Source organism: Giraffa tippelskirchi, chromosome 14 (assembly GCF_054371585.1).
Source record: "Giraffa tippelskirchi isolate mGirTip1 chromosome 14, T2T-mGirTip1v1.2.pri, whole genome shotgun sequence".
NCBI lineage: Eukaryota > Metazoa > Chordata > Mammalia > Artiodactyla > Giraffidae > Giraffa > Giraffa tippelskirchi.
Window position 1 is genome coordinate 38,997,443 of NC_137288.1, and position 15,871 is coordinate 39,013,313.

Consider the following 15,871-nt stretch of genomic DNA (forward strand, 5'->3'; position numbering starts at 1 on the left):
GACAGAACAGAAAGAACTGAAAGTACAGTGATGGTTTTCCTAATCTGAAAGTTTGGTCAGGATTAATATAGAAATGTATACAAAGTGAAATTCTTTGGTTCATGAAACCTTTAAAGTCTGGTTACATTTTTTTAACCTAATTCAGAGAAGACCGTATTATCTAGTCTTTAGGTTCAGCATGGACATTCTGGAGACTGGTCCATCTACTGTTTTACAATGAAGTAGGTTGTGATGCTTTTTGTTTAAAATTGTCAATTGCCTTTCTCTCGATTCAGGTATTGAGGAAAAGACACACCAAAGAAACTGTTCTCAGGCGTTCCAAAAGGAGGTGGGCGCCTATCCCCTGCTCGATGCAGGAGAATTCCCTGGGACCTTTCCCCTTGTTTCTTCAACAGGTAGGTATTCCATTGCTTCTGACCGGGACTGCTTTAGTTCCAAGAGTCTATTTTATTCAGGTTTTAATAACTCTTTAAACATTTAAAAATCAACAGATTTGAAGATATTCATGAAGAGTAAAATCACTAAAAAATTAATAATGAGAAAAACTAGAACATCACTAAAATCTAATAATTGTAATATGATAAAGACTCTATAGCCATTAAATGATTTTTATTAGTTTAGTCATTCATTTAGCAGCTAGCTATTGAGCACCTACTCTGTCCTGTGGAAAGCACTGCTCTAAGTACTTAAGCTGGGAATACATTTAGTCATTTGGACTTCCCAGATGGAGCTAGTAGTAAAGAAACTGCCTGCCAATGTAGGAGAGTTAAGAGACATGGGTTTGATCCTTGGGTTGGGAAGGTCCCTTGGAGAAGGGCATGGCAGCCCACTCCAGTATTCTTGCCTGGAGAATCCCATGAACAGAGGAGCCTGGTGGGCTACAGTCCGTAGGGTCACACAGAGTTGGACACAACTGAAGTGACTTAGCATGGCATGGCCTTTGCTCTCATGACCTTCCCTGGTGGCTCACACAGTAAAGAATCTGTCTGCAGTGTGATGTTGGTTTGATCCATGGGTCAGGGAGATCCCTTGGAGAAGGGAATGGCTACCTACTCCAGTATCCTTGCCTGGAGAATCCCATGGACAGAGGAGCCTGGACGGCTACAGTTCATGGGGTCACGAAGAGTTGTATATGACTGAGTGACTAACACTTGCTCTCATGTAGTTTATTAATTTAGTGAGGAAGATAGAAGTAGGCAGATAATTGTAACATTGAGTGATGAGTGCTGATATGGGAATGGATTGGGGTGATCTGAGAATTCATGAGGTGAGCACCATGTCCTGAGATGACATGTGGTGAAAACCAAAAAGAGACTTAGAGGGGGAGGCAACTAAGCTCGGTGCTGAAGGATGGGAGAGTGTCATGCAGGTAAATTATTGCAGAAGAAGAAAGAGGGACAGAGGTGAAAGCAAGCATGGTTCCTCATAGGAGCTCTCAAGAGCTTAGTCTTCCTGTGTATGATGGGAGTGGAACAGGGAGATGGGCAGAAAGGCAGGTAGCATCCAACCGGAATGGGCCATGTGTGCTCTGCTGGGTAGTTTAACTTCTTCCTAAAAACAAGTCTTTTTAAAGCAGAAAGGCAGGTAGCATCCAACCGGAATGGGCCACGTGTGCTCTGCTGGGTAGTTTAACTTCTTCCTAAAAACAAGTCTTTTTAAAGCAGAGTCAGATTTACTTTTCATAAATGAAAATAAATTATAAATATGCAATGAAAATAATGACTGAGGCAGAGCTACGGCATGGAGCTTGCCTTTCTCCTTTAAATTTCTATTTCTCTGGTCAATGTTTAATGCTAATGGTGCGACCTGTGTCCTACTTATTTCCGTTTTTAACTGTGCTTCTCGTGTCTTTCTTGCTTGTAGAAAACTCTACCCAGTGCTGTCCCTTTGTTTCTTCTTTTAGGTAATTGTACTTTAAGCACTGATGAGGCCTATTAAGAAATTGATTTCTGATTACCAAAGTTATACTGATTAGAGGTAATTATGGCCTTAGTACTGTTAAACCAGTCACCACCTCTCAGTCCTCATTTCCTTGATGTGTGTGTCCATTTGACTTAGCCGACCTCTCCCTTTCTTCATTCAGGACAACATTCACCCAGTTTTCCACTTACATTGCTGGCCACTCCTTCTTAGTATGTCTTGCTAGTTCATCCTCACCCCCACTTCCCCCTATTCCCCATCACCCCAAGCCCTCAGTCCTAAACTTCGGAGAGCTCACCTATGAACCTTGTCTCATGTTTATTTATATTCATGTTCTCAGTGATCTCATTGCTTTAAGCTTCTCATTGCTCCAGCTTTGTTGCTTTAAGTACTCTTTATACGTAAACTTAAAACTTCATATCTCCAGCCCAAAATGCCTAATTAAGATTTCCACCTGGAAGTTAAGTAGACCCATCAAACTTAACATATAAAAATCAAACATTTGGATTTTCTTATAAAAAATGTCCTCCCATCTCAATTAATGGCAGCTCCATCCCTTCAGTTGTTACCACAGTAGAGTCTGTTTGGTAAGGTTTTATTGTGGAGAGCATACTTCTCTTTAAGGAATTAATACATAGGGATTTACTGCATTCGTGCCAAGTCGCTTCAGTTGTGTCCCACTCTGTGCGACCCAATGGACTGTAGCCTGCTAGGCTCCTCTGTCCATGGGATTCTCCAGGCAAGAATACTGGAGTGGGTTGCCATTTCTTTCTCCAGATGAAATAGATGTTGAGCCCCAATTTACCATATCCAACCATTCTTTACAGTTAAAAATTTAATTCCTTTATTATTATAGGATAAGAATCTAGCTGCATTTTACCATGATCTTAAATTATAGGGGATAAAGTATGACAGAGATTTAGTCATTTCGTGTCAAAGTGTGATCCAGCAAAGAGATTCTAATTTGAGAAATCACCAGGGACCCAGGCTTCTTCCTTTGTAAGCTTTGCCATCCTCGCAGGTTCAAGATGGCTCAACCTTGTGTCCAAATGAGGTAACACAAACCTCCGCTTTTCTAGAGCACAGTTTGAATCTCACCCGTGTTTGGTTGGCCAAAAAGTTCATTTGAGGTTTTCCATGAGATGTTATGGAAAACCCTAACAAACATTTTTGGCCAGCCCAGTATTATTTTTTTTGCTAAATCCCATTGATCCCCTTTTTTATGATCATACTTAATGGCAAGGGAGACAGAAAAGTCTTTCTTCTGGACAATCTTATGCTCAGCTGTAAGTTCTGACAGTAAGGAAGATGGGCAAAGTAGACATAAGGGAATAATAACATTCTCTGACTTAGTGACATCCCTAACTTCACTCTTCACACCACACAGCCAATCCATTGCCAAATCCTGCTGGCTGTATCTTCAAATTCTATTCAGAATCTAACTGCTTTTCACAACTGCTGCTGCTGCCTTGTTAGTCTAACAAACAATTCTCTCTCCTGAATTCTTACAGTTACTTTTTTTTAGCAGTAACTTTTAAATGCCCTTCCTGTTTCTTCCCTTACTTCTCACTCAAGTCTAATCTTAACAGAACAGCAGGAATTAGTCTTCCAAAATATAAATTGGATACTGTTGTTTAGTCGCTTAATCATGTCCGACTCGGTGAGATGCCATGGACTGTTACCCTCCAGGCTCCTCAGTCCATGAGATGAGATTTCCCAGGCAAGAATACTGGAGTGGGTTGCCGTTTTCTTCTCCAGGGAATCTTTCTGACCCAGGGATGGAACTCACATCTCCTGCATTGGCAGGGGGATTCTTTACCACTGAGCCACCAGAACTCCATAAATTGGATACTACCCTTATCTAAATTCTCCAACGGCTCTCAGTCTGACTCCAAGAAAAAGTCAACATCCTTGGAATCTCTTATATGCCATGGCCCTGTTACTGCATTCATTGTCATCTACGACTTTCTTTCCCCTTATTTCTCTCTACTCCAATCGCAATGCCCTCCTTGAACACTCCAGACATAACCCCGGTCTGATCACTTTGCACTTCCTGTTTCCTCTGCCAGGAAGAGTCTTCTCTGTTTATTGTCATTCTTTTCAGTTTTGTTAATTCATCTCCCTAAGAAACATTCCAATTGACATTCCTTTCATCAGGATATGAGAGTCCCTATTGGCTTCATCCCTGCCCACAATGGGTAGTATTGTTTTTTTCTACCTTTGCCAAGTCACTAGATGGGAAACTATGCCTTTTTGTTTTCAATTAGATTTTCTTTGGTTACTATTTATGTTGAACATTGTCGTCATTAAATTTGGGAGCTTTTAAAAAATCTTTTGCCAAATTATCATAATTTGTTACCATTTTGCATGTTGATGAAGTGACAAAGGTGATTATTCTTAAAATAATCTTTTTAAAATAAAAAATGTAAACATATAAGTTGTATTTAAAAAGCAGCATTTTAATGAAAAATTTTTTACATATGCTTTTTCCTTTTAGGTTCAATCTGATGCTGCACAGAACTATACCATCTTCTACTCAATAAGTGGGCGTGGAGTTGACAAAGAACCTTTAAATTTGTTTTTCATAGAAAGAGACACTGGAAATCTGTATTGTACCCAGCCTGTGGATCGTGAAGAATATGATGTTTTTGATGTAGGAGCTTTATTGATACACATGACTTTTAAGTGATTAAACTATGTTTCTTCTGATACTCCATCTACTCTTTCCTGTCTTCTGCATTCTCTTTTTAGAGGGCATCTTAAAGACAGAGGAAATAGACTGTATAATATTTTGGGATGCTTGATCTGGTCTTTATCTCAACTTCTGTTAGGTAAGCCTAAAATGAAGCCAAGATATTTAATTGCATTTGGATGTAAATTCCAGCAAATTTCTGGAAGTCAGTTTTGCTTCTGAGGTTTTCCTTCTCTCTCTGGTCATGGTCCTTTCTCCTCTCTCTAGGACATGGCCACAGTTGATTGGAAGAGTCTTCTTCCAATGTCCCTCTTTTACTCCTTTTTCTTTTTTCCTCTCTTGGTCTTTCTTCAGCATGTATGATTATCTGACGATATCTGGGAACTACATAATATTGCAAAAGTGGGAGACCAAACCCAAACAAGGCACAATAAGTCAGTATACTGATAAGGATGAGCTTACATCAATGCGGAATAAGTCGCTTAATTTTCAGTGTAATAATTCAGACAATTTTCAGCATGATATGATAAATACTCTGGGGTCATGTAATTATTCCTGTGGTGCAGGGGGGCTGATTTCCCCATAGAAAAGAGGGTTTCTCTTCCTAAAAGAAAAAGGAAGAGATGATGGGTAAGTAAAACATGACTGATGGTCACCATGTGACACTTTGCTTTTGACTGGAAATTTTTCAACTCTGTGTTGTAATCACACGCTGAAGAGAAATATATTCTATTTGTCTTTACACTGCTTTTGGTTAATCAGTAACGCAGAAGTAAATGTAGAGGTTTTGTGAGAAAACCTCTTACAAATATGTGGTCTATGAGGTAAAATAATAAAGGGGCTTAGTAGTGACAAAATTTGGTAATCTTTGCTTTATTTAGATGATGTAGTTGGGATTTTTCCCACTGCAGTGAAGTGACTTGTTTCTCCGTATATGATTTTATGATTATGGGGAGAATTAGGACTATAATCCACCCTGCTATATTCACATTTAATTCCTTAGTCTAATGGCCTGAGTATTATCTGACACACTGTATTCTGACCTAGTTTTTATTTGAAGTGTAGCCACTTCTACCAAACACTGAATACTTTGAACCATAATATTAATAATTAAAGTCCTTCTACCTTCAATGCTTTGATAAAGAAGTATTAAATAGAAATTTTTGGAATGATTTATTACTGAAAAGATTTGCAGAGAAGGTAGTAGATAAAACATAGAATTCTTTCTTGCTGGAATCTTTCAAAATGGACTATTCAGTTTGCTTTTCACTGTTTTACAGCTGATTGCCTATGCTTCAACTGCAGACGGATATTCAGCAGACTTCCCTCTTCCACTGCCCATCCGAGTGGAGGATGAAAATGACAACCACCCTATTTTCACAGAAGCAATTTATAATTTTGAAGTTCCAGAAAGCAGTAGAATTGGTAAGACAACATTGAAGAGCAAAATATGCTCTATTAAATGTTTATATACATCATTTGAGAGATTGAGTTTTTACTCAGATCATTGTGAGATGACATTGGGCTCATATCTACTTAGTTGGATACATATAATCCCATCAGATCCAATCAATGTGTAATTTACAAGGTATTATAGGAGTTTGACAAGGCTTCCCTTGTAGCTCAGTCAGTAAAGAATCTGTCTGCACTGCAGGAGACCCGGGTTCAATCCCTGAGTTGGGAAGATGCCCTGGAGAAGGAAATGGCAACCCACTCCAGTATCCTTGCCTGGAAAATCTCATGGACAGAGGAGCCTGGTGGCTTGCAGTCTATGGGGTCGCAAAGAGTCAGGCACGACTGAGAGACTAACACTTACTTATAGGAGTCTGATATTATAGGCTTCCTAGGTGGCTCAGTGGTAACGAATCCACCTGCTAAGCAGAAGATGTGAGTTCGATCCCTGGGTAAGGAAGATGCCCTGGAGAAGGAAATGGCAACCCATTCCAGGATTCTTGCCAGTCAAGTCTCATAGACAGAAAGCCATGGGATTGCAAAAGAGTTGGAAATGACTTAGCGACTAAACAACAACAACAACAATATAGGAGTTTGTGGTGTTGCCCATATAGCAATGAATTATAAAGGCAGATAACAGTTATTCAAGCTTTGTACCATGTTTTGCTTTTATACTTTATTTCATTTTATTATTATGTGGGTTTATCATTATCCCCAGCTCCAAGGGAGGATATGCAGTGTAGACTCTAATAAAACTAAAATCAGTGTAGATATTTCTACTAGGTTTTATGTAGGAAGGTATTGAACATCCACTGAGTATACAATTTTTTAAGCTCTTATTTATCTCTTCTTTTTAAAGTACTGTTTTACTACTCCCAATTTAGAGTGAAAATACTGAAATAACTTTAAAGAAACTTGTATCACATGTTCTCCATCCTAAACACTTGCTTTCACGTGAGGAAAAACAATAGTGCTTCACTTTATTTGGCCCTTAAATGTGGCATTCTTGATGTCTCCTAGACTTGCAATATGGAAGTTGTTGTTTGTGTGTTTGTTGTTGCCTGGTTATGTTCGACTTTGTGATTCTTTGGACTGTAGTCTGCCAGGCTGCTCTGTTCATGGGATTCCCCAGGCAAAAATCCTGAAATGGGTTTCCATTTCCTCCTCCTGGGGATCTTCCCGACTGAGGGATCAAACCCATGTCTCCTGTGTCTCCTGCATTGCAGACAGATTCCTTATTGCTGAGCCAGCAGAGAATTACCTCTTGCAATAAAGTTGAAAGGAAGTGAGCTGAACCATAAAGGATGACTTTGCTAACTTGCTTATTAAAGTTGCTAGTATAGTTATTTACATCTTCACTGGATTCTTATAGCTGTTCTTTCTTTTTATATTTTGCTTTGATAATTTGATGTCATAGATGTTAACCTCCTTAGTACTCACATGGTGCAATTAAAAAAATAAAAATAGTTGGTTTGGGGTTCAGGAAGCCTAGTTTTTGATTTCAGGGTCTGTTATTATTTCACTGTGAGAACTCACTGAAGTTCCTTTGAATTCTCTGATCTATAAAATGAGTTTAATTATGTTAGATGACTTAAAATGTTTTTAACCTCACAAGTCTATGACTTTGTTACATTTTCCTATTTTCAAAGAGGGATGATTGGTTTTAGGTTCTTTCTCGAACATTCTCTCTCTTTGGTAGTAACAGAGGAAAATCGAGGACAAACACTTTGATGCCCAGATTAACCTAGGATGCTTTAAGCATCTCACACCATTAGGTTCAGACCAGTTAAAACTGTGGTAGTCTGAAGGTTTTCCTTGAATTTAGCTCACACACAGATGCTTTGGGCAAAGGATGCTCAGCTAATAGTGAAGTATAGCACTTGTGGAAAAGAATTTCCAAGTCAAGATTTTAGGATGATTTTATGTAATAAGTAAAGGTGTTCTATATCCAGAGAATTAAAATAGTGTTTATGTCTTCCTGTCAGTGAAATTGCAGAAAGAAAATGTATGTCTTATAAAGCTTATAAACAGTTTTCTATGAGAAGATAATCTATTTTCTTATAATAAGATTATTACTTCATGTCTTCATATTGATCCACTGCAAAAATCTTTTTGTTAGTTATAAATATGTATTTGGACATTCTCTACAAATTTATATCTATATATATATATATATACATACTGGAGAAGGAAATGGCAACCTACTCCAGTATTCTTGCCTGGAGAATTCCATGGACAGAGGAGCCTGGCAGGCTACGTATATATGTATACACATATGTATATTTAAGCACAAATACGTACACATACATATGGTTTAAAAATATAATGACAAAATTATTTAAAATTAATACTTCCTTGCACTAATACTTTTACTTGGCTTTTATTTCCTCAAATATAAAATTTCAATGAATATATGTATATATGTATATGATTGTATGTGTCTATATATTGTTCCTCAGGCCAACCTCACATACAGGGCTATAGGCAAAGTGGATCTATATATTATAATTTCATGGGAACACTCTTCTTACACTTTAAAATACCACATGTGTGTCCTCTCTGATACCTGAAATCCTTTACCAGAACGATATTCTTACTTTTCATACTGATGAAAAATACCAGTAGCTCCAACTGAAGCAACAGTTGACTTAAATTCTCTCTGAATAGTAAATAGTATGAAATAAGATTAAGTAGGGCTGGCAACAATGGGGTTGGGATACTAATCTGGTGAAAGAATGAGGCAAGTCAAGAATTAGTAAAAAGAAAATCATAGAAAGGAGAGACCGAGATGTGAAAGGTCAACATGATCATCTATCCAATTATATTCCAAGTTAGCCTTGATTAATTATTAATCAAAACTTTGATTTTGAAAAATCTGATTTACTTTAGAGATATGGTTTATCTCTCCATATTTCAATATGTGGGAATACGTGTTGAAATTATTCTTGGATGCTATTTATATGTTTTTTAGTAAATTTACTTTCAAATAGTTTAAACTGTGGACAAAGTAAATCTTGATTCTCAGCATTAAAGTATTTCTTGTTATAAATTTGAAGTCATCTTCACCAGTACTATGTAAAGATGGAATATTGCTGGTAAGAAATACAACTTAAATGAGGTTTCCACTCTCAATGTTAGACTTTGAGAAGTGTAGATATGCCTAAACATATTTTGCAGTTCTGGAAAGTAAAGATTCCTTTTTTTTTTAAAAAAAAAAAAAACAAACATGTAGGTACTTCAGTGGGAGTGGTTTGTGCCACGGACAGAGATGAACCAGACACGATGCACACGCGCCTGAAGTACAGCATTTTGGAGCAGACACCAAGATCACCTGGGCTGTTTTCTGTGCATCCCAGCACAGGTGTGATCACCACAGTCTCTCATTATTTGGACAGAGAGGTAACTTTCACAATCTGCAGACTTATTATTTTACTGGGGGTTGAACCCACCACCTCCAATTTACTATAATTTGCTATCCTATGGATTAGGCATGTGTGCATGCTCAGTCATGTCTGATTATTTGTGACCCCATGGACTGTAGCCCACCAGGCTCCCAGTCGATGGGATTTTCTAGGCAAGAATACTGGAGTGGGTTGCCATTTCTTATTCCAGGGGATCTTCCCAACCCAGGGATCAAACCTACATCCCCTGTGTCTCCTGCATTGGCAGGTGGATTCTTTACCACTGAGCCACCTGAGAAGCTGGTGGATTAAGAGTTTCTCATTTTATTTTACTTAGGCATAAGACAATAAGAATTCCTGGCTATATTATTAAGGCTTGTTATAATATGATTTTTATTTCCTTTTATAAGAGAAACCATGAGAGATAGAAGTAAAAATCAATTGGTATTCAGAAGGGGTGAGAAAAAAGATATTACTTATGAAAGTTGATATTATTGAATATTATTTTAGTTCTTGTGTATGACTAGTTGGTTCTAACTCAGTGTTCCAGCTCAGTTCTCATGTAGGACAATTAGTTTTGCTTGTTCCATGAGTATAGATTATACCCTGATCCCTATCCTGTTATTATAGATACGTACTTGGAGAAGGAAATGGCAACCCACTCCAGTGTCCTTCCTGGACAGAGTAGCCTGGCAGGTTACAGTCCATGGGGTTGCAAAGAGTCAGACATGACTTAATGACTAAACAACAACAGAAAAAAAAACAACTTTTAATCAGGAAAGGATTAGTTAAGATAAAGTAGGTGGATTGTTAAAAACTCACAGCACTATTTGGATGATATTAATAGCATATTGTTATGTGTATAGCACTTGATGCTCAAATTCTTCATGCATAATTTTAATTCATCTTGATAATTTCCTTGTTGGGTTAGATAGGGATTACATCTACTCTATGGAGGAGAAAGGTGACAGTCAGAAGGATGGATTGACTTGCCCTGGTCAAATTACCGCACTGTATTTTCTGATCTTTCACTGTTGCTCTTATACATTTCATCAGCCCATATTTAATCCAGATTCTTGCATTATTGACTGAAGTAGATCAATCAGTTTCACATGTACAAAGTAGCTTTATTAGAACACTTCAGTGGTACCTACTAAAACTAGAATAACATAAACAGAAGGATCGATATGACTGGGAGAAATATTAAAGAAGAAATCAATGGTATTTGATCCCAGAGCAAAAGGGAGGGATGGTGAGAACCTATCAAAAACAATAAAAAAAATACGAAGGTTTTATTGATTATTTTTTTATTTTTGTGGGATTGTGACATTCTATGTGATAAAACACACAATGGTCATAACAAATGGGAATGTTTGAAGGGAATTATATAAATATATTTTTGTATCTGTGGGATGTGGTAATCAAGTGAAAACAAGGATTTTTCCTAATTTTTCAATATTGACAAATGAGATTTAGAGAAATTAAATAAATTAGGGTTACACAGCTTGTAAGTTACAGATTTGGGATCAAATCCCAGATTTGCTCCCTTGATAAAAAAAAATCGAATGGGATTTTGTGGGTAACAACCATGAAATGTGTTGTAGGGGACAATGCAGGAAGTAAAGAAATGAACAAGGGAGATGAAACTTCATTTAGAGGAGGATCTCAGAGAGTGCCAGAGCCTTTGGAAGGAATATTTTGGGATGGGAATGTTAGTTTCCACTGTAAAAGAAGGATGAGTAAAATAAAGACCAGGGAAGGGATAGAGGGAAATAGAAAATGATGAAAAATAAAAGAACAAAAGGAGTGGCTAAAGAAGAGTAAAATGAAGAGAAGGCAACAGAGGTGATTGTGCCACAAACCAGTGAGTCCATTTCAGCATCAGAACATTTTCTGCAAACTCCATTCTCAGAGGTCAACAGTGATCACCTAACTGCCTACTCCAGGGGGTAATTATTAAAGCTCTATTGCTGGCAATTATGAAAACTCTCTCTTCTCTTGGATTTCTGGTTCTCCTCCTGCTTCCCTGATCTTTTGTTTTGAGCATCTGTCCTTTGCTTAGTTTTCTTACTTCTCCTAAGCATGAAATACTAGTGTTCCTTACATCCTCTGCTTTTCTCATCCTTTATTCTCTCCCCTGATAACTCAGTTGGTAAAGAATCCACCTGCAATGAGAGAGACCTGGGTTGGATCCCTGGATTGGTAAGATCCCCTGGAGAAGGGAAAGGCTACCCGCTCCAGTATTCTGGCCTGGAGAATTCCATAGACTGTACAGCCCATGGGGCTGCAATGAGTTCGACATGACTGAGCGACTTTCACTCACTCTCTCTCTGGAAATTTGATTCTTGCCATAATTTCAACCACTGTCCAGCTACTGCTGACCCCTAGATTGGTATTTCGATCCTTAAGCTGCCCTTAAGTATAGGTCTATCTTTTCAGCTGTCTTCTGGACCTTTTTCCTTAGATTTCCCGTGTGTGTGTGTGTGTGTGTGTGTGTGTGTGTGTGTGTGTGTGCGCGCGCGCTAAGTCACGTCAGACTCTTTGTGATCCTTTGGACTGTAGCCCACCAGGCTCCTCTGTCCGTGGGATTCTCCAGGCAAGAATACTGGAGTGGGTTGCCATTTCCTCTAGGGGATCTTCCTGACCCAGGGATTGAACCTGCATCTCCCGAGTCTCTTGCATTACAGGCATATTCTTTACCACTGAGCCATCAGGGAAGCCAGTCTGCTTCCACTAAATTTCCCACAGGAATATAGAATTCAATATACACCAGGAAAAACTCATTTTTTTTTCACTCCTCCTTGCCAACCTTGTTAGTACTTTCCTTCTCAAGGAACCACTGTCTTCCTGTATTGGTTGGTAATACCTCTGTCTACCCATCTATCTAAGTAGGACCCCTGAGCAGCATCCTCAACCCCTCTTTCTTTCGTAACTATGCATACAATCTATTCTCAAGTCAAACTGCATTTTGACTTATAAATAACTTTCCTATCACCCTTGCTTTTTGTCCTCATTGCTAACGCCCCAGCTTTGCAGGAGGCTTCAACAGGTTCCTTTGAATCCCAGCTCAGTTCACTCCCAATTATGCTCAACCTTTTTTAAAAACATTTTTTCTAAAACTCAAATGTTTCTATTTTGTACTCCCCATATGACTCCCATAAAACCTTCTTTGATTACCTGCAACCTAAAACATAAGTCTATTTTCTTACTATGGATCTTTGATATTGAAGCTCTGCTTACTTTCAGCTTTCTTCCTGTCTACCATGCTTTTGGTTATATACAAATAGGGAAATCAAATAAAAGCACGGATACACGTTAATAGAAGTGTGTGCCACTGTGGTTTCCTTTATACATCTAAACAAAGGTTTTCAAAACTAATTACATATTTCCTTTGTTTTCAGGTTGTAGACAAATACTCATTGATAATGAAAGTACAAGATATGGATGGCCAATTTTTTGGATTGATGAGTACAGCAACTTGCATCATAACAGTAAAAGATTCAAATGACAATTTGCCCACTTTCAGACAAAATGCTGTAAGTAGATAATATCAAAATTGATCTCTATTGCTGTTTTTAATTTAATCTGAATTAATAAAGTATTTATCATACTTAGAAGTATCTATGCTTATTTTATCAATAAAATGAAACATATGGCATATAAATCTCTTTTACCTATTCATATTGGTATTTATATTATCCTTCTTTTGTTAAAGGCTATAGTATTAGTCTTCATTTGTATCAAAGTTCTTCCTTCATTTAAAAGATAACCCTTAATAAAACAATGCTTTTGTGATTCATGTTTTGAAATAATGTAGGCAAAAGCTTTAAGAACAAGTACTTTTGGAGTGAAAGACATATTATACTTTCTTTGTAGAAGTTTCCCTTGTAAAATAAGGTTTTAATGAGTTCTCTCTGTTTCAGTATGAAGCATCAGTCGAGGAAAACACGGTCAATGTGGAAATCCTAAGAATACCTATAGAAGATAAGGATTTGATTAACACTGCCAATTGGAGAGCCAATTTTACTATTTTAAAGGGCAATGAAAATGGACATTTCAAAATCAGTACAGACAAAGCAACTAATGAAGGTGTTTTGTCTGTTGTAAAGGTACAGTAAATAATGAGTAATTGACAATTTGGCAAGTTAAGGTGTTTTTTTTTGCTTTAATTTAATTTTTTTAAATTTATTATTTTAATTGGAGGCTAATTACTTTACAATATTGTGGTGGTTTTTGCCATACATTCATGTGAATCAGCCGTGGGTGTACATGTGTTCCCCATCCTGAACCCCTCTGCCACCTCCCTTCCCATCCCATCCCTCAGGGTCATCCCAGTGCACCAGCCCTGAGCGCCCTGTCTCATGTATCAAACATGGACTGGCTATCTGTTTCACATATGATAATATACATGTTTCAATGCTATTATTTCAAATCATCCCACCCTCGCCTTCTCCCACAGAGTCCAAAAGTCTGTTCTTTACATCTGTGTCTCTTTTGCTGTCTTGCATATAGGGTCATCGTTACCATCTTTCTAAATTCCATATATATGGTTAATATCCTGTATTGGTGTTTTTCTTTCTGACTTACTTCGCTCTGTATAATAGGCTCCAGTTTCATCCACCTCATTAGAACTGATTCAAATGCATTCTTTTTAATAGCTGAGTAATGTTCCATTGTGTATATGTACCATAGCTTTCTTATCCATTCGTCTGCTGATGGACAACTAGGTTGCTTCCATGTCCTGGCTATTGTAAACAGTGCTGCGTTGAACATTGGGGTACATGTGTCTCTTTCAATTCTGGTTTCCTTGGTGTGTATGCCCAGCAGTGGGATTGCTGGGTCGTATGACAGTTCTATTTCCAGTTTTTTAAGGAATCTCCACACTGTTCTCCATAGTGGCTGTACTAGTTTGCATTCCCACCAACAGTGTAAGAGGTTTCCTTTTTCTCCACACCCTCTCCAGCATTTATTGTTTGTAGACTTTTGGATAGCAGCCATTCTGACCAGCGTGAGATGGTACCTCATTGTGGTTTTGATTTGCATTTCTCTAATAATGAGTGATGTTGAGCATATTTTCATGTGTTTGTTAGCCATCTGTATGTCTTCTTTGGAGAAATGTCTGTTTAGTTCTTTGGCCCATTTTTTGATTGGGTTGCTTATTTTTCTGGAATTGAGCTGCAGGAGTTGCCTGTATATTTTTGAGATTAATTCTTTGTCAGTTGCTTCATTTGCTATTTTCTCCCATTCTGAAGGCTGTCTTTTCACCTTGCTTATAGTTTCCTTCATTGTACAAAAACTTTTAAGTTTAATTAGGTCCCATTTGTTTAATTTTGCTTTTATTTCCATTACTCTGGGAGGTGGGTCTCAGAGGATCCTGCTGTGGTTTATGTTGGAGAGTGTTTTGCCTATGTTTTCCTCTAGGAGTTTTATAGTTTCTCATCTTACATTTAGATCTTTGATCCATTTTGAGTTTATTTTTGTGTATGGTGTTAGAACGTGTTCTAGTTTCATTCTTTTACAAGTGGTTGATCAGTTTTCCCAGCACCACTTGTTAAAGAGATTGCCTTTTCTCCATTGTATATTCTTGCCTTCTTTGTCAAAGATAAGGTGTCCATAGGTGTGTGGATTTATCTCAGGGCTTTCTATTTTGTTCCATTGATCTATATGTCTATCTTTGTGCCAGTACCATAGTGTCTTGATGACTGTAACTTTGTAGTATAGCCTTAAGTCAGGCAGATTGATTCCTCCAGTTCCATTCTTCTTTCTCAAGATTGCTTTGGCTATTTGAGGTTCTTTGTATTTCCACACAAATTGTGAAATTATTTGTTCTAGTTCTCTGAAAAATACCATTGGTAGCTTGATAAGGATTGCATTGAATCTATAGATTGCTTTGGGTAGTATACTCATTTTCACTACTATATTGATTCTTCTGATCCATGAACATGGTATATTTCTCCATCTATTTGTGTCCTCTTTGATTTCTTTCATCAGTCTTTTATAGTTTTCTATATATAGGTTTTTTTGTTTCTTTAGGTAGCTTTATTCCTACGCATTTTATTCTTTTCATTACAATGGTGAATGGAATTGTTTCCTTAATTTCTCTTTCTGTTTTCTCATTGTTAGTGTATAGGAATGCAAGGGATTTCTGTGTGTTAATTTTATATCCTGCAACTTTACTATATTCATTGATTAGCTCTAGTAATTTTCTGGTGGAGTCTTTAGGGTTTTCACTGTAGAGGATCATGTCATCTGCAAACAGTGAGAGTTTTACTTCTCCTTTTCTAGTATAGATTCCTTTTATTTCTTTTTGTTCTCTGATTGCTATGGCTAAAACTTCCAAAACTATGTTGAATAGTAGTGGTGAGAGTGGGCATCTTTGTCTTGTTCCTGACTTTAAGGGAAATGC

General features: G+C 37.6%; 1 protein-coding gene across 2 annotated transcripts in view; it reads left to right on the forward strand.

Annotated features, from left to right (window-relative positions):
- Positions 1 to 15,871, forward strand: part of LOC145533831 (desmocollin-3) — a 51,008-nt gene that overhangs the window by 10,479 nt on the left and 24,658 nt on the right. For both annotated transcript variants that reach the window (XM_081561168.1, XM_081561169.1), the window contains exons 4-9: positions 276 to 395; positions 4,418 to 4,573; positions 5,893 to 6,037; positions 9,297 to 9,463; positions 12,867 to 13,001; positions 13,389 to 13,574. In XM_081561168.1, the coding sequence (XP_081417294.1) occupies positions 276 to 395; positions 4,418 to 4,573; positions 5,893 to 6,037; positions 9,297 to 9,463; positions 12,867 to 13,001; positions 13,389 to 13,574 (909 nt within the window). The remainder of the gene's footprint in view (positions 1 to 275; positions 396 to 4,417; positions 4,574 to 5,892; positions 6,038 to 9,296; positions 9,464 to 12,866; positions 13,002 to 13,388; positions 13,575 to 15,871) is intronic.